Here is a 23,381-nt window from a genome sequence, read left to right as displayed (position 1 = left end):
CGGGGTTACGTTTGCATTTATACATTTGCAATCAAAGGAGGGAGTAGGTGAGTTACATGAAATTCATTGGTGATAGATTAAGGAGGAGGGATAAAGCAAAGCAGGGGAAACCCCTGGGATGGGATAAAAAGTAAAATGATGGACACATACTTAGGTGGGTGCAGGATCAATTAACATAATGAAGGAATTTGTGGTATCTGTCCTGGCACCCAGCACATTTGGTTGTGCTCCAGAAAAAGGGAAGTTACAAGTTACCCAGACATTTCAAGGTTATGTTATCATAGATGCAAAAAGACAGGCTCAGTTAAGGTAAAGGTTGACCTTGTCAGTGAAGATACTGGCCTAGGACGTAACTGCCCACCATAACTGCTTTTAGTTAAAGTTTAATTTCAGACCATCCTTTGTGGTTACTTTAGGTCTCTGAGTTTGCAAGACTACCATGCAGGCCTCCCCTGAGCTTGTCAGGTCAGCATGTGGCCCCTTTTGTCCACACTTTAAAGTGTTTTCTTATTTTTAAGGACAGAGAATAGTCAGTATTTTATACTTTTTTAAAAAATATGGATGTCAATATGGATTGGAGCTCCCACATCCATCAATGTTTTTGGAATTTTTGTGAAAAGCACTGTCTAGGGCGGCACTCTAAGCATTGAATTCCAAAATAAATGTCAATACCAACCTAGTAATACGTTTTCAGAAGTACGTTTTATAGAGCAAACCAACTTTGTGGTGGTTTATGAACAAAGAATTCAAATATTCCTTGACTGTCCCATTCATCTCTCCCTCCCTCCCTCCCTCCCGTCTTGTTTTCTGTCATTGCCCCCAGCAGCCGGTTCCCCTCGCCCCTTTGTCGCGTCCTCAGGCATCCCTGGCCTTCCCTCCACGGGACTGTCCCGTTCCCGGGCAGCCGGGCGGCAGGAGGAGCTGGGATTGGCCCGGAGCCAGGAGGCGGGAGGAGGCGGCCGACACCCCCGCCGCAGTTCAGAGCGGAGATAAACCAGCCCCCAAGGTCACCGGGAGGGGAGCTGCTGCCGGGAACGGAGGCGCCTCCTTCCAGCGGGCGCCGCGCTGACTTGGGAGCAGGTCGCCCGGACCCGGAGTGTCCGAGGGGAGTTCGGAGCGCGGCAAAGGCGGGGTCCCATGGGCTCGGGTCCCACGGGCTCGGGGTCACACGCGGGACGGTGCCGTGGTCCCGGAACCCTCCTCGGATTCTGACGCGTCTGGACAGAAGCCTCTGATTTCTCAGCGGTCGCCACCCCCGTTCCTCCAGGTTCCAGTTCAGCCTCCAAGTCGCAGTCGCTGGAAGAACTGCTCGGAGGAGAGCACTGGCTCCCGGACTCCCTTCTCTGAGGGGGGGGCTGGTGTGGGGTCCGCCGCGGAGGAGCGGGCTGGGAAGGGCGGGAGCACCCGCCGTCGGGCCGCCCGGGCGAGGGCGCGGGGCTGCACCCCTAGACTCCGGGGCCCCTGGCGGCTGCCTGCGTTCATTTCGCCTGAATCCAGCGCTCTCTACCCAGCCACCAGGTGTCTCAAGCCTTATTCCCGGTATCCCCTCTGTGCAAGCTTCTCTCTGCAAACTTCTAACTGTTTCAGAAGCTCCGCGCCCCCACCCTCACCCCCGCAAAGGCTGGTAAGAACTGCGGGTACCAGTCCTGAGCGCCGAGGACTGGCCTGGAAGAGAAGGACACTGTCAGGGCTGGGATCAGAGCGGCCTCCTGGCCCCGCGGCCCCCATGCTCCTGCCATGGATCTCAGGACTAGGGGCGGGAATGGCCCTCCTGCACTTGCTGCAGAAACTCCTGTTCCCTTACTTCTGGAAGGACTTGTGGTTCCTGCTGAAGGTGATACGCTGTGGAATTCGGATAGAGCTGTACCGTCGGAAAGGGGAGCTGGTCACTGTCCTGGATAAATTTCTGAGCCAAGCCCAGAAGCAGCCCCGGAAGCCCTTCATCGTGTATGAGGGGGACATCTATACCTACGAGGATGTGGACAGAAGGAGCAGCAGAGTGGCCCATGCCTTCCTGAACCATTCGGCGCTGGAGAAGGGGGACACCGTGGCGCTGCTGATGAGCAATGAGCCCGACTTTGTCCACGTGTGGTTCGGCCTGGCCAAGCTGGGCTGCGTGGTGGCCTTCCTCAACTCCAACATCCGGTCCACCTCCCTCCTGCACTGCATCCGCAGCTGTGAGCCGCGGGCCCTGGTGGTGGGCGCAGGTAGAGTATGGGGTGTCCTCTGCTGCAGCATGGCAGCCCTCCCTGTTCTCCACGCCTTCCCCCCTTTTTTTGTTAGAACAGTGCACAACTAATACGTTGGGTGTGTGATGAAGTTGGCATGTTACAGAGGAATTTTACAATTCTACCGCTGGTGGCTTAATACCCTCCTCTCCCACCTACTCTGTTGTAGATTAGGAAATATCCAGACAGTTTCGGAAAACTTATGAAATCTCTGCTTCTATTTTGCGAAGAGGGCAATTTTACTGCTATCTAGTATAGATTCATTGAGTGCGAAAGCACAGAGACTTAGAAGTCAGTCAGTTCTAGATTTGATCAGATCTGAAAAAAAGTATTTGATGAGTAGGAAAGATACCTTTATTTCATTGTGGAATACCTACCTGTCTCTAATAGTAACATTGTCAAGGTTGACTATATTCACAGAACAAATATTTTTAATCTGAATTCCTATCTGCATGTGTACTTTTATTTTACACTGCCTGCAAGCTAGGATTTGCCTAGCAAGGTTGGCACCCACCTGCCAGCCAGTGGGCGGTTTCTTGGCAGACTCTAAGACCTCTGTCTCTCTTCCCCTGCCCCCATCTGTATATCACTTCTTTTTCTTTTCTTTCTTTCTTTTCTTTTTTTTTTTTTTTAGAAAAATGGCAAGCACAATTTTTTTTATTGAATTTATTGGGGCGACATTGGTTAATAAAATTATATAGATTTCAGGTGTACAGGTCTATAATACATCATCTGTATGTTGTATTATGTGTTCACCACCCCAAATCAAGTTTCCTCCCATCACCATTTATTTCCCCAGCCCTTTATTCTCTTCTACCTCCCCCACCTCCATTTCCCTCTGTTAATAATCGTACTATTATCTGTGACTGTGAGTTTTTTGTTTGTTTGTTTAACCCCTTAATCTTTCTCATCCAGCCCTGAAACTCCCCTGCCCTCTGACAGCTGTCAGTTTGTTCTTTATCTATGAGTCTTTTTCTATTTGTTACTTTATTTTGTTTATTAGATTCCACCTATGAGTGAAATCATATGGTCCTTGTCTTTCTCTGGCTTCTTTCACTTAGCCTATAATTCTCTCCAGGTTCATCCATGCAGTCGCAAAGGGTTAGATTTCCTTCTTTTTTACAACCGAATTGTATTCCATTGTGTAAATGTACCACAGCTTGCTTGCTTTCTTTCAGTAAGTTCTAACCTTCTTAACCCTCCCTTTGGATTCAGGCTTTGGATATACATGTTGACACTGATCTAAGAAGAAAAGTCTTGGTTAAGTGCCTAATTACTAAAGATGGGTTGCATGACAAAGTAAAATCAAACTATGAAAAATGATATTTATTCTCTGAACTGTAGCAATAAGTAGTATAAATGAGTCACACAATTTTGATAACATGGTGAAACGTTTACCGCTTGTGCAGGGGCAAGTGATAATGGGAGTGCAGCAGGAAAAAGAAATCACAGTTCATCTCTGGATATACTCTGATGTATTCCACTTCCCATATTATTGATCATTCTAATCTATATTGCAGGTTCTGGAGCAAATCTAAACCTCAAATTATGCTAAAAATTGATAAAGCCATAAATTCTCTTTAGAAAAGCAAGACAGTATCTCTGAAAAGATTTCTGAAGCCATGATGTTAAGGCCAACCTGAGAAATATCTCACAGCATCCCCTGAGGGCCTTTTAACATGCATAGGCCTGGTTAACTCACAAAGTAGAATATTCAAGCTTTGCTGTTGACTGGGTTGTTGCTTAATTAGGACCAATTAATTTTTCAGTCTTACTTGTGCCTGCTTTTCTTTTGCTTGCCAATAACTGATTTCATTTTTTAGATATCAAAGCCACTTTGGGATGCTGGAGTTTTAAGAAAGAACCATTTAATTTGTTCAGTAAGAAGGTAGCTGGAGAAATCAACCTTAAATCTTACTAACAGTTCTTTTTAGCATACCTTCAAAATATATAAATTAAAAGTTTTTCAAAGATGGGACAATTCTATTTTGATTAATTACACAATATTTTTTGTAAGACATAGCTTAGATTACAGTCACTTTCTGTATTTGAAGCTCTTACCCTAAAAATACTGTATTCTTAGCATCTTGAGTGTAATCAGTGAACAATGTATACATATAGATTTTAGAATAAATTTCAGCAGTCTTAGATTATCATTGGATATTTCTGATGGAGATGTACAGTTAAATCATTATATATCCGGGGAGAGTATATGGAGGTAGATAGACCAATCAAGTGGTTTAGACAGAGATAAGCCAGACTTGGATTTCATTTATGGTCTGTCACTTCTTAGCTGTTGTGAGTAAAGATAAGATTAGCTGCCCTGGCCCTAGCCAGTTTGGCTCAGTGGATAGAGCATTGGCCTGGGGACTGAAAGGTCCTGGGTTTGATTTCAGTCAAGGCACATACCTGTAGGGGGCGTGCAGGAGGCAGCCGGTCAATGATTCTCTCTCATCATTGATGTTTCTATCTCTCCCTCTCCCTTCCTCTCTGAAATCAATAAAAAAATATATATTTTTTTAAAAAAGATTGGCTGCCTTGGGCTCATTTGCTTAGTTGATGGTGATAATACTATCTACTTCACAGTGTAATTCTGAAAAGTAAATGACACAGTTTTTGTGAAGTGGTTAGCCGAGTGCCTGGTATGTACTAACTAGATCAGTGAATTGAAATAATTGCTGTTATTAATATGGAGTCATCCAAGCTTTTGATAAGGGATCTCATTTGGATTTTGCTGCTACAACCTAATCTGGTGTTAGCTATAAGAAAGACTAGTAAGGAATTTGTTTGGAATAAGACCTTAAACACTTTACTTTGGCATGTTTTAGCAAAATTTTATTTTTCAGAAGTATTATAGAACCAGTTTCAAAAAGGTTTAACAGACAAGCCAGGTAATGTTCATGGTGATAGGTGAAGTTTCAGTCATGGCAGGTGTCTAGTAATTCTATCTCCAGGAACAAGCCAAAGGAAAAGGCTTGTTCAGTTACCAAATAGATAGCAGAGGGCCAATTTATTAAGAAAAATTATAAGTAAAAAAGTTACTGAATGTTCATATGTACCTCAAAGTTCTTTGTTGGGTCTTTCATTCATCCAGGCAATGAATATATATTAAGCCTCTGTTTGGGCTAAATTCTGAAAATGTATTTACTTTTGTTGTTATTATCATTAACAAAAATATCAACTGTTGACATTTACTCAAGGCTGATTCTGTAAAAGGCACTCTCAGTGATTCTGTGAGGCAGATGCAGGAGTATATTTGGGAGATGGAGAGGGAAAGAAATTCACCTAGGTGACTAAGATGACACAACTTAGTAAGTTTCAGAGCAAATACTCAAAACCTGGTCTCCAATGTTAAGATCTGCTGTCTGTATAGTCCAGAGGTTTCTATGGCTGTCAATCCCCTTAGGATATAACTATGAAAAATATATGCATTCTATTTATGTAAAAATAGTAAAGCAAAAGTTGCAAATATTAAGACATCAAGTTTTTAATACACAGATAACTAGAAAACAATCAAATGTTTATAAAATTAATATTCCTTTCTTTTCATAGAAGACTCAAAAATACTTGCAAAAAAAGTTTTATATCTGTGTAATTTGGTTTAGAAGATGTGTCAAGTAGCATTTCAAATTTCTCTGCAAAATTTCAGTATTTATAGAAAATTGAATAGTTTTAAATTAAACCTACTCCTTTCCCCCAATATTTCAACTCTGATTATTATTGCTAGTAATGCCTGCTGCCAAGGTTGTCACCAACTATATATTCTTTTTTCTTTACTTAGAACAAATAGGAAATGTTGCAATGCTAGTATATCACTTGAAAAAGTACATGTAATTATATTCTTTGATATACTTAGCAACAATGATAATAATTATCTCGTTCATTTTAAGGCAGTTTATAAATTTCAGTGTTTTCCCATGTGTTATCTATATGATCCTCACCACAGCCATATCCTCATTTTAAAGATGAGGAAGGCATAGTTACAGTGAGCAAGTAATCTCCTCTAGCTCAGAGGTGTAGGAGAGGCAGTGTGGGGATGGAGCCCAGGTTTTCTGATGCTAAATCATAAAAGCTTGTTGGGTGCACATTTGTCCTCCTTTCTGCTCCTTTTTATTCCCTCATCTCCATCTTTTCCCTTCCTCTCCCCTTTCCTTACTACCACCCTCACACTGTTCCTTTTCCTTCCCCCTCTCTCACCGTCCATCTGTCCATCTGCTTTCTTTCAGCACCTTTTACACCTCAGCTATGCTATGATTCATAGCAAAGCAATGCAATGGTAAAAATTTATTAGCCAATTTACAAATAGATATATGTGTGGCTTTGGGGTCTAGGCCAAGAACGGCAATGTAACCTCTTGGAGCTGAGAAAGTTTGTTTTGTTCACTGATACAGTCTCAGAATTTAGCACAAAGGAGATGCTCAACAAATATTCATTGCCTGGATGAGTGAAAGACCTAACAAAAAACTTTGAGGTACATATGAGCATTCAGTAACTTTTTTACTTACAAATTTTTGCCAATAAGTTGTTCCTCTACCATCTGTTTGGTAACTGATTTTGAGAATAGATGTATCAATGGAATTTCTTTGTTGTGTTATTTTATATCAATGTTGCTAAGTGCTAAAAGTACAGTGTTTTAGACACGCCAAGGATCCACAAGATTTCAGATGTACTTGCAGGTATATGTATTTGTCTCTCCTTTGTAAATAGACCACATATTAAGTCATTATAATTATATGTAACTAAGAAATTATATTCACATTACCCTGAAGTCTTTTACTTTAGATTCAATAGTATTTTGTGTCTTTCCATGTTTAGAAGGGTTTTGGATTTCTGTTCACAAGAAGTGAAAATCCTGTGTCAGCTCAATAAACTTAAAATAATGCACGAAGCCCTGCCCTTTAGTTTTTGTGAACTGTTGCGTTCAGAATGTGCAGGACAAATGTTCCAGTTAACAATCGAGCCATTGTAATTCTCCAAATGACTTTTAACCATAAAGTCATCTGTTTTTAAAGACCAAGAGGATGAGTTAGAGGAAAAATAAAGACCCTTTAAATTTTGTAGAGAGTAATATATATTCAGATAGATAAAATGGCCTGTGTGAGCTTATATATTTTTTAATCCATGTACTATGATATCCTGACATAAATCGATTTTAGTTTTCAGGGAATTTCTATACTTTTTCTTATACTTAGTAGAATGAATCATTGTTTTGCCTTTTTTTTTCTATTTTAGATTCAGCTAGGTCAAGAATTACCTCCATTCCAAAAGAACACAACTGACTTTGATAGGAAGTTTAAGTGGCTTCATGGTTCACAAGCTGGCAAAGGCAGTGTTCTAAGCACTGATGATGCACCATTTATTCTTTACTGACCATAGAGACACTTGCCCTGGTGTTCTTATTTGCAATATCTGCTGGCCTTGCATTTACTGTAAGGGCACGATGCTTGAGTACTGGCAGGAGCAAAAACAGTTTAAAGGGAGGTTGTCTCCTCAGACAAGCTGTAAGGCTAAATGGGGGAAATACACATCTTGGACTCAGACAAACATGGGCTTGAATCCTAACTCTGCCATTGACTGACTGCTAACACATTGCTGATGACCAGTGGATATCATTGGGTCTTGTGTGACTTAAATATACAAGACACCACAGAGTGCCAGAACCATAGTATATGTTCAGGAAATGGTTGCCATAATTATTTTTAATTGCATAGTGGCAGAGACATATATGCAGTCTTTGCTACCGAGTCTCCTGGTATGGGAGTTGCTGTGGGCAGAAGGCTGTATGAAGGGAGATCCAGGCACGTGTCACATGACCCGAGTTAACTGGTGTAAGCCAGTTCTGTCCTCCCCAGTAACAGTGTAGTCATATCTGCTTCCCAGCCCTCAGAGACCAGGCTGGAATGCTCTCAGACACAGGTTAGGAGCCAGATGGTTATCTATTCTCTGGCCAAGAAGAGGGGGATTCTTTCATTTATTACCAGAAGGCTTGTGGCAAATAGCCCTGTTGGGGTCTGAATCTTACAAAAATGCCATCTTGGAATTGCCTTTTTAAAAAGATACAATTTATGTACTAATTAATCTAATTGTGTCTAGAGATTTTTTTTATGGATTTCCTTTTCTAATTTTTACTACTTTGTCATTGAAAAATGGTAAACCAGACACATTATGTCATTGTGCTCCCATTTGAGTAATAATTATTCATTGGCAATCGATGTATTGGAAATAATATCAAATGAAGTGTTTTACTTTTTATTTTCTTATACACTTTTGCCTGTCTGTTCCCCAAAAGATGTGGGGACAGCTGAGAGGAAAACACATAAACCCACTTACAAACTTATGTGCATGTATTCAGGGCGGTTAATAAAATTGTTTCAAGGAACAGTATGTAATCACAACTGAAAGACGTGCTTCTGTGCACTTCCTGGGGTTATGATGATTGTTAATAGACTAATGTTTGTAAAAATAGCTGACACATTATTTATGATGTGAGGCCTGAGGTAAGGTATTCGTATCTACATCACCATATGAATTGTTTTTGCTTACTTATGGGTCATTTTTCTTAGAAACTGTAGCCTGCTCATGCATTCCATGAAAACCCTAAAGCGTTGCTCTAACTAATAGGATGGTAGTTGTAAGTATGTGGTGAAATTGTAATTTCACTGTGGATTCTGTGTGAATATTGCTTTGCAATAATGGAAAACTCAAGTTGACCATTTGTAATTGAGTATCATATTAGTTTTATTAATGCATAAAGTTTTAAAGTTGAAATGTTTGGCAATGCGTTAAGAGCTACAAGCAATTCCTTTAAAAATATTAGCTTGTTTTATGTAGAATAGGGTAATTTGAAGAGTTTTTAATACAGTATGAGTAACTCACTGATTTTATAGCCTCCTAAATTTGAATAAGATATATAACAATAATATAGAAACAAGAAATTAATTTGTACAAAAAGTACCAGTGGATTGTAAGGAGAGACCTGGTTTTGTGCTGCAACCCCACCTAACATAGTGCCTTACAACGTGAGAAACAATGGAAGATCCTATTGCTTTGCAAAGAGAGATTGAGCCTTCTCCTGCAGTGTAGACTTTGTTAAAGGTCTCAGCTCTCTCATTTTCTTATGGTAGTTTACTTTCAAGACCTGCCGGTAGAGTGAGTCCCAGGAGCAGAGGTCAATTCTCTGATCAGATATCTACCAGTATGCAGCCCCAATGGTGTATGTGGCCGGGGCCATCAGCCAAAGCATGGAGGCGGGCACACATCATTCTTCCGAGGCGCTTACAGTTCTAGAGATTTCAACACTTCACTAGAGAATAAATCTTCATGAAACACAGCCACATTTCCTCGGAGTATTTTAAAAATACTACTTTTTGTCAAGACTTAATATTCAGAACTTAATTTCCAAATAACACTAAAACTTTTCTTCTTACTATGAAAGATTGAACAGTGGTAAGTAAATAATAATTCTTTATCCCCTGCATAATATTTCACGTTTTTATTTCAATCTTCACTATTCTCACCCACATTTCCTGCCACTATGGAAGAAATGCTTTTGTTAGATGAAATTCTACTTGAAAATTCTAAAAGGCTCAGCTAGGTCAATTTACTTTTAACGTATGAAGGAAGTTAAATTGTATCTCCTCAGATCCTTAGGAATCTGCTTGCTTCCTTTTACCTGTAGAAGTCATCACTCTTTGTAAATGCTCACTGTTTCTTTAGACTACAATTCCAACAAAGATTTGGGGCCACAATTTAAATGAATCATAGTGTAACTCAATTTGCACTTATTTTGCCAATTTATATATACATATCATTCAGAACATATAGAAGCGTATGCTGCTAATTTACAATTCCAGGTGAGAGATTTGAAATTAAGATAATGAAATGAGTCAGTTCAGAGACCTGTCCTTACACGGGGCAAAGTGCCAGGGAGAGTGACTAAAACAAAATTTAGTACTAAAAGTTAAAAGAAAATAGGAAGTCTAGATTACTTGCTTGTCTTGCTTTTTCATTTATTTGGAACTTGTTCTTCCCCCAGCATTCCTTGTGATTTTTCACTTCTCTGTCTTAGCAGAGCAATCGGTATGTGGCAGCTTGCTGTGTATGCTCACTAGAACTGGATACTTTCTCTGGACTCTTATAGTTTCTTTTGTGTGGATTTGTTATAGATATAAACATTTTTAAAATTTCAAGTCCTGCCCTGGCCAGTGTGGGTCTGTGGTTAGCGTATCGACCCTGGAACCAAAGAGTCTTGGGTTCAATTCCTGGTCAAGGGCATGTACCTGGGTTGTGGATGCTTAGTGTGTCTAAAACACTGTACTTTTGGGGTGTCATGCTTCTAGCACTTAGCAACATTGATAAAAAATAACAAAGAAATTCCAATCATACATCTATTCTCAAAATCAGTTACCAAATACACAGTAGAGGTACAATTTATTAGAAAAATTTGTAAGTGAAAATGTTACTGAATGGGCATAGTACTACAAAGTTTTTTGTTAGGTCTTTCACTCATCCAGGCAATGAATATTTGTTGAGCATCTCCTTTGTGCTAAATTCTGAGACTGTATCAGTGAACAAAACAAACTTTCTCAGCTCCAAGAGGTTACATTGCCGTTCTTGGCCTAGTCCCCAAAGCCACACAAATATCTATTTGTAAATTGGCTAATAAAATTTTACCATTGCATTGCTTTGCTGTGAATCATACCTTAGCTGAGGTGTAAAAGGTGCTGAAAGAAAGCAGATGGACAGATGGACAGCAGGGGGAAGGAAAAGGAACAGTGTGAGGGCGGTAGTAAGGAAAGGGGAGAGGAAGGGAAAAGATGGAGATGAGGGAATAAGAAGGAGCAGAAAGGAGGACAAATGTGCACCCAACAAGCTTTTATGATTTAGCATCAGAAAACCTGGGCTCCATCCCCACACTGCCTCTCCTACATGTCTGAGCTAGAGGAGATTACTTGCTCACTGTAACTATGCCTTCCTCATCTTTAAAATGAGGATATGGCTGTGGTGAGGATCACCTAGATAATACATGGGAAAACACTGAAATTTATAAACTGCTTTAAAATGAAAGAGATTATATATATATATATAATCAAAGAATGTAATTACGTATACTTTTCAAATGATATACAAGCACCGCAACATTTCCTGTTTGCTCTAAGTTAAGAAAAAAGAACATATAGTGGGGCACATGCGGGAGGCTACCAGTCCATGTGTCTCTCTCACATTGGTGTCTCTCTCTCTCTCTCTCTCTCTCTCTCCCTTTTCCCCTCTCCCTCCCTTCCACTCTCTCTGAAAAGCAATGGAGAAAATATCCTTGGGAGACAAAAAAAATAAAAAAAATTCAAGTCCCAATCTGCCTACCACCTATGACATATCAGCTCCTTACCGTTTTCTGTGTTTCCCTCATTTTCTTGCAGATTTTATTTGTGAACTGCCTTGTCCCATTTGACATATTTCTGTTGCTGCCTCTTTAGGATCAATCTGGATTATAGATTTTGAGGAAGGAAATCATGAGTTTTTTGCAAATGTCTTGTATTATAGTAGAACTAAACAGTGGCTGACAGATGGCTTTTTTACATAACTGGATAGTGATTCACGTTTCCAGGAAAATGTTTAACGCAGGACCCTGATTCAGCTTCAAAGCAGAATGTAGCTTGTGATTATTTTTAAAGTTTTGTTAAAACATTGGAATAGCCCTGGCCGGATTGGCTCAGTGGATAGAGCGTTAGCCTTCGGACTGAAGGGTCCCAGGTCCGATTCTGGTCAAGGGCACGTGCCTGGTTGTTGGCTCAATCCCCAGTAGGGGGCGTGCAGGAGGCAGCCAATCAATGATTCTCTCTTGTCATTGATGTTTCTATCTCTCTCTCTCTCCCTCTCCCTTCCTCTCTGAAATCAATAAAAATATATGTTTAAAACAAAAAACATTGGAATAAATATAATTGCTTAGGTGGAAAGGTCCATATTTGCATGCACTTGAGCATTCTGACCAGGGCATTTTTACATCTCTAAATCTCCTCACTTACCTTTGGGCTCTGAAATGGTCTCTAACTCATAATGATCTTGTGATTCCATAGCGATCAGGGGGTTCTCCCAAGTGTATTTCATTATGGTTGAACTAAACAGTGATAGGCAGATGGCTTTTCGGAGCTACTGAGTTGTATTTCAAGGACAATGTTTAATGCAGTGTCCTGAATTTAGATTTAAAGCAGAGTTTAAAAATAGTTTTATTGAAGCCCTGGCCGGTGTTGCTCAGTTGGTTGGAGTGTTGTCCTGTACACCAAAAGGTGGCGGGTTCAACTCCCGGTCAGGGCACACACCCAGGTTGGGGGTTCGATGCCTGGTCGGGGTGTATGCAGACAGCAACCAATTGATGTCTCTCTCTCTCTCCCTTTCTTTTTCTAAAAAATCAATTAAAAATTAATAAAATAAAATCATCCAGTCAGTAAAAAGTGGAGCTGGGATCCAATCCAGGGTTGTCTAACCCCAAATGTTGTCCCCTTTCTAAAAAAAAATATACATTTCTTTTAATTGGGAAAAAAAACATAGTCTGGATAATGGCTTCTTCAAAAATCAATTTGAATTGGCCTGTTTGTGTTGATTCAATTAAATGATGGCTAGATTTACCTTTCAGTTGATTCTGTTGAAACAGAATAATAAAATGACTTTGATGTTACTTATCCAACATGAAAATGAAATTAGCATTGTATTTACATTTTATTTCTATTCCAACACGCCACAGAAAACCCAAGGTGGATGGTCTGAGATTTCCGTTTTGTTTACCTATTCCTAATCCTTTGGTTTTTAGATTTGCTTGAAGCTGTCGAAGAAATCCTCCCCAGCCTCCCAGAAGGCATCAGTGTTTGGGCGGTAAAAGATTCTGTTCCACGAGGCGTAATTTCACTCAAAGAAAAACTGAGCACAGCATCTGACAAGCCGGTGCCACGCAGCCACCATGTTGCCTCGAACCTGAAGACTCCATCTCTTTACATTTTCACCTCCGGAACCACAGGTATGACTCATTGTTTCCTTAATACCCAGAAAGAAAGCAACAGTGTTGGGCAGATTTCTGCCATGAGTAATGGCATTAACTTGAACTCGGTCTGACTTTCACTTGGCAAGTCACCACGTTCACTTTTGATAGCACCAAGGGCAAAGGACTGTCCCTACAGTTGACCAGCTTCTTTGGCAAGATCTTTGCTAGCTTCTCTGTTCCTCAGACCCCTGGTATATAAAATGAAGAGAGTCATTTAAATAGTTTCTCATCATCCTGCTGGATTAAACAAATCCCTTAGTCTACTTTAAAACAGTTTTATATATTCTTGTTTAAAAATGTTAAATCCTTAAAACAATTCAGCTGTTGCTGCAATTTAAGCTCCTGTAGCTGGCTCTGCTGACTCTCCTAAGGGCGACTGGACCAGGTGACAAACAGGAAGTCTTGAAGGCATTGCAGGTTTGGGAGAAGATACAAAACAGAACCAAGTAACTAAACTTTCCCTTCTTTAGGTAAACAATAATAACATACACACCCCCCAAAAATAATAATAATTAAACAGCTTCTTAAGAATTCAAAAGAAATGTTAAACTTAATTGATTCTTAGGAAAAAAACAAATGGTATCTCATAGGCTAAAGAAGCTTTTGTAATTAGTTTGAAGATGACTGGGTGTTTGAATGAGACATAGTAAAAATATTCTGTTACTAATTTCTTCTGCACAGGTAGCATTGGAAGCAAAACTATAATTGCATAAGTTTTTTTTTACTTTTTTCTTTTTTTTCTTCTTTCCCTCCCTCCCTTTTCTTCATCCCTTCCCTTTTTTTCCTACATTTTATTTTATTTATTTTATTTTATTTCTACTTGGAACCTAACAATGATCTCTTTTAAGTTAGAGGGTAAACTATATTTTTTACTATGTTTACAAGCTTTGATACATGAACTGGAAAATGCTAGTATGTACCAACTTGTCAGCATAAATTCACTCTGATTTGGACTTTGAAAGAGAGAATGAAATTCTAGAAATGATCAACTTTGAAAAATTCCTGAAGAAGATTATTAACTGGTTTATCTTTATGACCGTTTTCTTGTGAAAAATAGAAAGTGACTCTGGCCTTTAAAACAGTCTTCGCCACTGCTCCTCCTCTGCAGCCTCCTCCCCAGCCCAAAGGGAACAGGCTGGGCAGACCATCACAGCTTTTGCTCTTCAGGATTAAAACCACAGTGGTTTACACATTTGCACAACAGGCTGAAAGCAAAGGCATTACTACTTTTTCATATGATATTTATTTGTATTGAAATTATATAGCACAGCCCTAACCGGTTTGGCTCCATGGATAGAGCGTCGGCCTGCAGACTGAGGGGTCCCAGGTTCGATTCTGGTCAAGGGCATGTACCTTGGTTTCGGGCACATCCCCAGTGGGGGGTGTGCAGGAGGCGGCTGATCGATGTTTCTCTCTCATCGATGTTTCTGGCTCTCTATTCCTCTCCCTTCCTCTCTGTAAAAAAATCAATAAAATATATATTTTTTAAAGAAATTATATAGCACAGAGGTGAAAATTTTAGAAGTTTTAGAGTTTCCTTCACCAAACCAACTACACTGAGTACTTTTGTATCTTTCTTTTTATAAACACCTCCATAAGTCTAAATAGAATCAGTATCTTACTAGACACATAAATAGGTACATACTAAAAAGCATCTACTGATTGTCCACATAGGAGGATGAGGGTTTTGTCTTCTTTTATCACCACTTTCTTCCTTCACTGACTTCTTTCTCTCTTGTGCAGGCACTTTCTCTTCCCAGCATCACACTAATATTGTTTCACCATAAATTTTGACTCAATTAGTATTAGTATCATAACTTACTAAACACTATTTCTAGCTGAGCTCTACAGTGTAGCATAAGTATAATTCTTTTCTTTCACATAAAACTCCCTCCAACCTGAAATTAATCGCTGTTTTTGTTTGCTAGCCTGGTTTCCTATACACATACTAGAGGCCCAATGCACAAATCTGTGCACTCGGGGAAGGGGGTCCCTCAGCCCAGCCTGCGCCCTCTCGCAGTTCGGGACCCCTTGCTCCTTACTGCCTGCCTGCAGTGGAGGCCAGAGAGTCTCCCACCACTGCCACTGCGCTTGCTGCTGTGAGCCTGGCTTCTGGCTGAGCAGCACGCCCTCTATGGGAGTGCACTGACCACCAAGGGGCAGCTCCTGCATTGAGCATCTGCCCCCTGGTGGTCAGTGTGCGTCATAGCAACTCGTCTTTCCACCATTTGGTCAATTTGCATATTAGGGTTTTATTATATAGGATAACTGGTTCATGCTCACTCCTTTGTCAAAGAGGTAGCTCACCTTTGAAACTGAAAAGGTAGTCTGTATTTTAGCAAGCCCATGATTTGGGCCATCTCTTTTCCAGAGCCTTCCTCACTCTACTTCATTCCTGACCAGTTACTCTCTTATAGTCCCGGTTTCATTCTTTGCCGTATTCCTGGGAATTCCCTTCAACTCTTTTCTTTTTTCTGACCCCCTAATTCTTAGATCCTAAGTTTGTTTCCTGGTTTACTTTTCTTTTTGTCATTGCCCTGCTTTTAGTAGTATCTGATAAAGAGTGTTTAGGAGTCAGGGTTAATCCTCACATGTCTGAAAATGTCTTCTTTTTTCTACCCTTACACTTGTTTGTATAGAAGCTAGGTTAGAAATGATTTTGTGCAGGAGTTTGAAGACATACTCTATTATCTTGTGACTCTCAGTATACATATTGAGAAGTCTTTTTCTAATTTCTTATTCTTTATATGCAAACTGGTATTCTTTTTCTTTCTTTTGGAGGATTTTTAGAATCTTTTATGAGTTTTCATTAGTCTATAACATCATAAGACTTATAGGGGGACTGGTCTTATTCATCCTTTTGGCTGGGAAATTTGTAAGCCTTTTTAGTCTAGAAACTCATGTCTTGAAACTCTAGTTACTTGAAAAAAAACTTTAAATCCTACTTTCCTTCTCTTTCCTTTTCTATTTCTGTTCTTTCCCCTTGTTCCCTCCTTCTAGTACATTTGCTTGTTTGTTTATTCTTTTATCTTTAGAACTCTAACTTTTTGAAGATTGGCCCTCCTGGACTGAGCTATTAATTCTATTTTTCCTATCTGTTTCCTTCTCTTATCTTTTGGTTTACTTTTTGAGAGATTTATCTTCTAACCCTTGTGTTCTCTTAATATTCCTTTTTTGGCTATTTTTGTATTATTGGTATTTTATATCCTCATATCTCTTGGAATATTAATTATAATAACTTTTTGAAAATTTATCCTCTCTACCTTGTCTTTATTTTCTTCATCATCCTTTTGTTTTGGGTTGTATTGGTCTCTAACCTTTACCATAGAGGATTTTCTCAAATATCTGGTGACTTTTGACTGACAGTTAATACTTAAAGTACAGACATCAGAACACACAAAAAACACAACACATGCTGACTAGATGAGCTCTGTGAGCCTGGGTGGGACCTGTGGACTGGGTGGTTTCATTGTCCAGGACACTTTGTTGGGGGATTCATGACTGTCAGTGTCTCAGCTTTTACTGTGGGCTATTCAGATTCCTCAGACAAGGATCTGGAGGGTAAAACTAGTTAAGCATCAAAAGGGAGCTGGAGGAGTATGCTGACTTTCTCTTCTTCCCCCTATCTGTCCAGTCTCTCTTTTTCCTGCTGTTTCCAGAGTCACCTTTTCCAGAGAATAAATCTCAGATCATCTACCAGTGTGGAAGAAGCAATCTGGGGCTGTAATTTTATTTTATTTTATTTTATTGAATTTTAAAACAAATATCAAAAGCATGTATTGACATTCTTGAACAATTAGTTTGTGAATGATCTATTATACAGGGAAAGTTATTCATATATCTTCTTTTAGCTCAAAGTCCTGAGCACCATGAGGTCTTATTGAGACCAGAGCAGAGCAACATACAGAATTAGGCATACAGTTAATGTCATGCTTTATGGATACAAAGCTATCAAGAGTGTAATAAAATCACATTCAGCCTCAGTAAGGATTTGATATTTTTTTATAAAAAGCATTTCTCTTTCTCTATTTCTAATATAAACTGACTAGAGGCCTGGTGCACAAATTCATGCACCAGTGGGGTCCCTCGGCCTGGCCTGCAGGATTGGGCTGAAACCGGCTCTCCGACATTCCCCAGAGGGGTCCCGGATTGCAAGAGGGCACAGGTGCACAATTGGGGCCAGGGAGGGATGCAGGAGGTTGGCCAGCCGGGGAGGGACCCGGGGGAGGGCTCCAGGGTGTGTCTGGCCTGTCTCGCTCAGTCTTGATTGGCCGGACCCCAGCAGCAAGCTAACCTACCAGTTGGAGCATCTGCCCCCTGGTGGTCAGTGCACATCATAGTGAGCAGTTGAGCAGCCTTAGCATATCATTATATATTCACTTTGATTGAACGGACGACCAGATGACCGGACACTTAACATGTTAGGCTTTTATTATATAGGATGTTTTACAACTCAAAACCCAGAATGAATTAAATGATTATAATGGTAATAAATATGAGAATTTATATCAGTATGCCACCTAATATCATAAAAATCATTAGATTTTCACAAACAAAATAAATGTATACTACTAATAATGAAGAAAGTGTTGGTGCAAGTTAGGAAGTGAGGTAGCGAAGTCAGGATTTGAAAAGTTACATGATGGGAGTAGAGTCTGCTCACAGGCCCTTTCTGCAGGTTATAAGGGAGCCCTTTGGATGATATGAATATTTCCTTACCACTCTTACTACTGTCAAGTCCTGTTTGACCAGGATCATGAAAATATTATATTCTGGGGCCCAGGAACAAATTCAAAGTGTATTTGACTAAGAAAAGAATTGAGGTCAGTTTTCATACCATTAATGTCTATAGGACCTACGATATTATGTGATATCTTGATGAACAAGGGATGAGATTTATATAGATTCTGTGTCAATGTAATTGCTTCGTAAACAGAATTTCTATAAAGCTCCCTGTTTATAGTTCCATAATTATCTCCTATTCCATGAGCTACCTGGTAAGCAACTTTCTGAGCCTTTTGTGGGGTTCTGTGGGGGCTAATCAGCTTTCTTCAAGGCTTCGCCTTAGTTCTCAGCTTCTTGAGTGGGTGGTGTCAGTGATCCATCTGCTTTCCTAAATCTTGTTGCTGTCATCTCTAATTCCATTCTTTGTGCCTTGAGGGACTATGTTGGCCTTGGTTAGGTAGCCTCAAGGATGTCTAGGAAAGACTAGACTTCATTCCTGTTACAGATGTGTGTTTTTTCTTTTCTCCCAGGTCTACCCAAAGCAGCTGTGATTACCCAGCTGCAGGCTTTAAAGGGTGCTGCTGGATTGTGGGCTTTCGGTTGTACTAGTGATGACATCATTTATATAACCCTTCCTCTGTATCATAGTTCTGGAGCTATCCTGGGAATTGGTGGATGTATTGAGTTAGGTAAGTTATTATTTTCTGTATGATACGTTTTCAAAATGCCTAATAATTAGAACTTGTATTTTTAAAGTTTGAAACTCTACCAGTAGAATTCAGACTGATTATGTGCATATTATGTAATTATACCATTTAATAAATTATCCAACTTATTAAAAGTACACAATTTCATGATATGCTCAGTGTATTCCTGAAGTGGAAAGAGTAGTGCCCTAGGAGTTAGGCCATGCGGATGGAGCTGGCTGTTGACTGGGCTTTCTTCTCCATGGGGTCGCTCATCCTTTAATAGTCTACCCTGGCCTCCTTAAATGGTGGTAGAAACCTTTAAAGAGAGGGAATGTGGGAGCTGCACAGCTCTTAGGGCTTATCCCTGGAAGTCACATAGATCATTTCACCTGCATTTTGTTGATCAAAGCAAGTCACAAGCCAATCCGGTTTCAGAAACTGAAGGGCTGGGAAATAGACCCTACCTCATGAAGGGAGGAGTGACAAACTCACACTGGAAAGGTAAGGCACAGCCCGCCATGTGCCTCTGAGAAACACCCTTCCCGGACCAGGGCCTTTCTCACTCATCGCACCAGCTTAAGGCATGGAAGGCGGGCTGGGATGTCTTCTCTGGTCGGCTAAAATAAGGCATCCTTCCTTTCCCCACAGCACAGCTGAAAGGAGATTGGAGGCATTTAAATAAAACTTTATTAAAGATACGGGATTACACAAGGGAAATAAACACAGAAAAGAATGTGAAGCTGGATAATCTTATTTACAAAATGCTTTTATTTATATTAAATAAATTCATAAACATGCTGAATTAAGTGTCTGTTACCAGCTTGTCCTGAAATTATATATAAACTAGAGGCCCGGTGCACAAATTCATGCATGGGTGGGGTCCCTCGGGGTGGCCAGCAGGGGATCGGGCCCCAGTTTGTGCCCCCAGGCTCGCAGCCCCACAGCCCCACCTGGCACCCCGCCATGGCCTGGCACCACCCCCTCACCTTTCCACCATCCTGCCTGCGGAACAGTCGATCAGGGCAGGGCACCCTGCCCAGCTCCCTCAGTGCCTGGGAGCTGGGTGGTGGCCCCTACCCCTCCTGGTCAAACTCCCGGTCCAATGACCACCCAAGGGGACAATTTGCATATTAGGCTTTTATTATACAGAATAGAGATCATTTACTACTGTTTATATGTCTAAAATACTATAAAGTAACTTTATAAAGTAGCATATTTAGAATATGATCAATGTCCCCAGTAAATAAAGATGAAGGTCAAATCATTAGTGCTTTTCTTTAGGACATATTCATGTAACCTACAGTGTTTCTAAAGTTAAGTTCTACAGTCATCAGTGAACTTTTTATTGGAGCTGTCTTACTAACCCCCTTACTCTCAACCTCAAGATATGGACTGTAAGATTAATGTTTTCAAATGAGCTTGATATAAGTGGCCACTGCTGGATTATAAAATCCCTTGAATTTTTTTACCTAGTACCCTTTTTTTTGCCTCTTCTCATAGGAGCTACTTGTGTATTAAAGAAGAAATTCTCAGCAAGCCAATTTTGGAACGACTGCAAAAAATATAATGTGACTGTGTTTCAATATATTGGAGAAATTTGTCGTTACCTTTGCAAACAACCTAAGGTAAGAGTAATCATTCTCATGGAGAAAAAGTAATTCCAGAAAGAGAAAGTATTGAGAAAAAAAGCAATTTTTGTTTGTTATACTCCATCTTCTTCCAGAACATAGTTTAGCTAACTTATACAGATAAAATGACTTACCCCAAGATAAAATGAATATAAAACAAATCAGAAAAAAAAGGAGAGTTATCCAGGAGTGTACTATTAATATGCTCTATAATGTGGCAGAAAAGACAGACCTGCAATCCAGTTCACTTCATGTTTAGACTGATGACAATTTCCGTGTACATAGCATGCATCTGATTATGAAAAGAGATGCATGATATGTTTACAGAAAGCATTACTCCAAGGTTGAATTAAGTAAGCTTTCTAAATGCTGTTTAACAACACTGATTTTACTTGTTTTTCTATTTTTGTTTTCTTTTGAATAAGTAATTATATTAGAATATCTTTCTGTTTGGTTTTGCTTTAAATGTAAAAAAAGAAATTTTGCTTTGACTTACACTTCTCTTCCCACCTAAAGCCATCATTTCCACAGTTTTGATAAAATGCCCCCTTCTGAAAGTAAACAGGCAGAGAATTGCAACAGCCTGAAGTTTGTCTTTATTAATTTGTTTGCTTTTTTGGCTTCAGAAGTTATTGTTATTTTCCTGGTCTCATCTGTATTTCAAGATGCTTATTTTTTAACTGTCTGAATTTCTAAACATTTTTGAGGATACAAAGAAGTGACTCAGTAATCAAGTCAACACCATTCCTTGAAGAATGGTGATAGAGGATCCTTCCCTATAGAGACAGCCCACCCTGTGCCTCTGAGAAACACCCTTCCCAGACCAGGGCCTTTCTCACTCATCACCTTTGCCATCATCGCACCAGCTTAAGGCATGGAAGGCGGGCTGGGATGTCTTCTCTGGTCGGCTAAAATAAGGCATTCTTCCTTTCCCCACAGCACAGCTGAAAGGAGATTGGAGGCATTTAAATAAAACTTTATTAAAGATACAGGATTACACAAGTGAAATAAACACAGAAAAGAATGTGAAGCTGGATAATCTTATTTACAAAATGCTTTTATTTGTCTTAAGCTTGGAGTTTACTAGGGACAGACCTCCTGTCTAGCTCCTGACCTACCTCCTTGTGGCAGAAGCCTTCTATCTTATTCTTTTTGTTTGGTCATGAGTGCTTCAGCAGCAATGGATTTCCTAGATCCATAACTAAGGCAGGGAGTCCCAGAGAAATGTTTTAGGACCTAAAATTTAGGTGATTTTTACCTTTATTCTCTTCAGGGAGAATACCATTTTTAGGATCGTGATCTTACCTGAAGAGTCCCAGTGGAAGAATTATAATGCCACAACCTGGCATCTCTTCTCTTCTAGTTTTCTTTTTTTTTTTTTTTTAATATATTTTATTGATTTTTTTACAGAGAGGAAGGGAGAGGGATAGAGAGTTAGAAACATCAATGAGAAAGAAACATTGATCAGCTGCCTCCTGCACACTCCCTACTGGGGATGTGCCCGCAACCAAGGTACATGCCCTTGACTGGAATTGAACCTGGGACCCTTGAGTCCGCAGGCTGACCCTCTATCCACTGAGCCAAACCGGTTAGGGCTCTCTTCTAGTTTTCATTGTACTCTTTGGTAATATGATCTCTGGATTGAGTTAATTTAAGGAACTAATATCCTGCAGTAAGATAAAAGCCATAGTACATAGTACATAGCAGGCACTATCTAATGAACTTCCCCATGGCCTTTCCCCAACCACTCCTATTTCCTCTCATCCTTTAATAGAAACACTAGCTTTTGCAAGGTCCTTTGCTCACTAAGTAGTTATTGAATGGTTAAATACATGCATTTATTATTTTCCTAAAGTTTTACCATCTTGTATTCTGCAGTTAGCATCTTCATGCAATATAGTCAGTACAAGGGTCTCAGGAGTGAAAGTAGTCAGCAGACATGGATATTTTGGTGATTTTAATGGAATATTTCCAGATGGCATTTCAAAGTGGTTGAAGTGAATCTAAACCAGGGGTGGGCAAACTTTTTGACTCGAGGGCCACAATGGGTTCTTAAACTGGACCGGAGGGCCGGAACAAAAGCATGGATGGAGTGTTTGTGTGAACTAATATAAATTCAAAGTAAACATCATTACATAAAAGGGTACGGTCTTTTTTTTTTTTTTTAGTTTTATTCATTTCAAACAGGCCGGATCCGGCCCGCGGACTGTAGTTTGCCCACGGCTGATAAACAATGTGGAACTATGCCTATTGCACAGTCTTTTGTCAGTAATGGGGGGCATTAAAAATAGTTGCCAGAGAACTCAACCCTCCCTGAAGCGTCCTCAAAAGTCTCTGAAGGAAGGAAAATGGGAAAAAAGCCAGTCCTGATGGCCCACCCTTTCAAATAGGGTGCATGAAGCCCAATCTGCTTGGGCTTTTTAATAATAGTTTATTTTAACAGAGAATGCCTTGGGTTGTTGGTTTTTTGAATGGGGAAAATATTATTTAACTTTATTCATAATTTTATAGGCTAGAAATAAGCATATATTTAATTTCTTTATTAAGATTACTGGCATGGTATGATAGTGTTAATAAAGATATTAGTCGTTTGTCATATTTTCTATAAATCTTTTTTTCAAGGTGTTTTCCTTTGAATTTCTTTATGAAATGAAATATCTTTTTTACCTCTTTGAAGTTGTAATGCACAAATTTTGAGGAAATGAGATAATTTAGAGAACTGAGAATTGAAAAAGAATTTCTGATTGCTTTAGTTAATTAAATATTTTAATTCTTAGATAAGTTACTTGAAGGAAAGACAGTGTTTGTGAAATAATCTCTAAGCACCTACTTGTAGGCAGGAGCAAGGGAAATAAATATAGCTTTGCCCAAAGGAAAGCTTAATCATTTTCCTGAGCAGAGATGCATTGTATTCCTAATCTCTTCGTTGGGCTCACACAGAACAAGTACAAGCAGTTCTTGGCATTAAAGTTTAGGCAAAGGAGAGTCTTCTGTTATGACATCTTATCCTTTCAAGAACTTGCTTTTTGCTGTCCAGTATTCATTCCTTTCAATGAGCTTCTAGGAAGGGGTAGTGCCT

General features: G+C 39.8%; 1 protein-coding gene across 5 annotated transcripts in view; it reads left to right on the top strand.

Annotated features, from left to right (window-relative positions):
* Positions 1-840: 840 nt before the first annotated feature.
* The window catches only part of SLC27A6 (solute carrier family 27 member 6), a 51,395-nt gene continuing 28,854 nt past the window's right edge, over positions 841-23,381 (top strand). For 3 of the 5 annotated variants that reach the window (XM_023763643.1, XM_023763720.1, XM_023763683.1), the window contains exons 1-4: positions 1,071-2,207; positions 13,033-13,236; positions 18,516-18,674; positions 20,175-20,299. In XM_023763643.1, the coding sequence (XP_023619411.1) occupies positions 1,727-2,207; positions 13,033-13,236; positions 18,516-18,674; positions 20,175-20,299 (969 nt within the window). In that variant the 5' untranslated portion in view covers positions 1,071-1,726. Of the gene's footprint in view, positions 2,208-13,032; positions 13,237-18,515; positions 18,675-20,174; positions 20,300-23,381 lie in introns of all 5 variants that reach the window. The other 2 variants (XM_006081067.3, XM_023763578.1) reach the window with 2 other exon arrangements.

Source organism: Myotis lucifugus, unplaced genomic scaffold (genome assembly GCF_000147115.1).
Source record: "Myotis lucifugus unplaced genomic scaffold, Myoluc2.0 scaffold_0, whole genome shotgun sequence".
Taxonomy (NCBI): Eukaryota; Metazoa; Chordata; class Mammalia; order Chiroptera; family Vespertilionidae; genus Myotis; species Myotis lucifugus.
The sequence above is the reverse complement of the archived record's forward strand: the minus strand, read 5'-3'. Positions and strand labels throughout refer to the sequence as shown.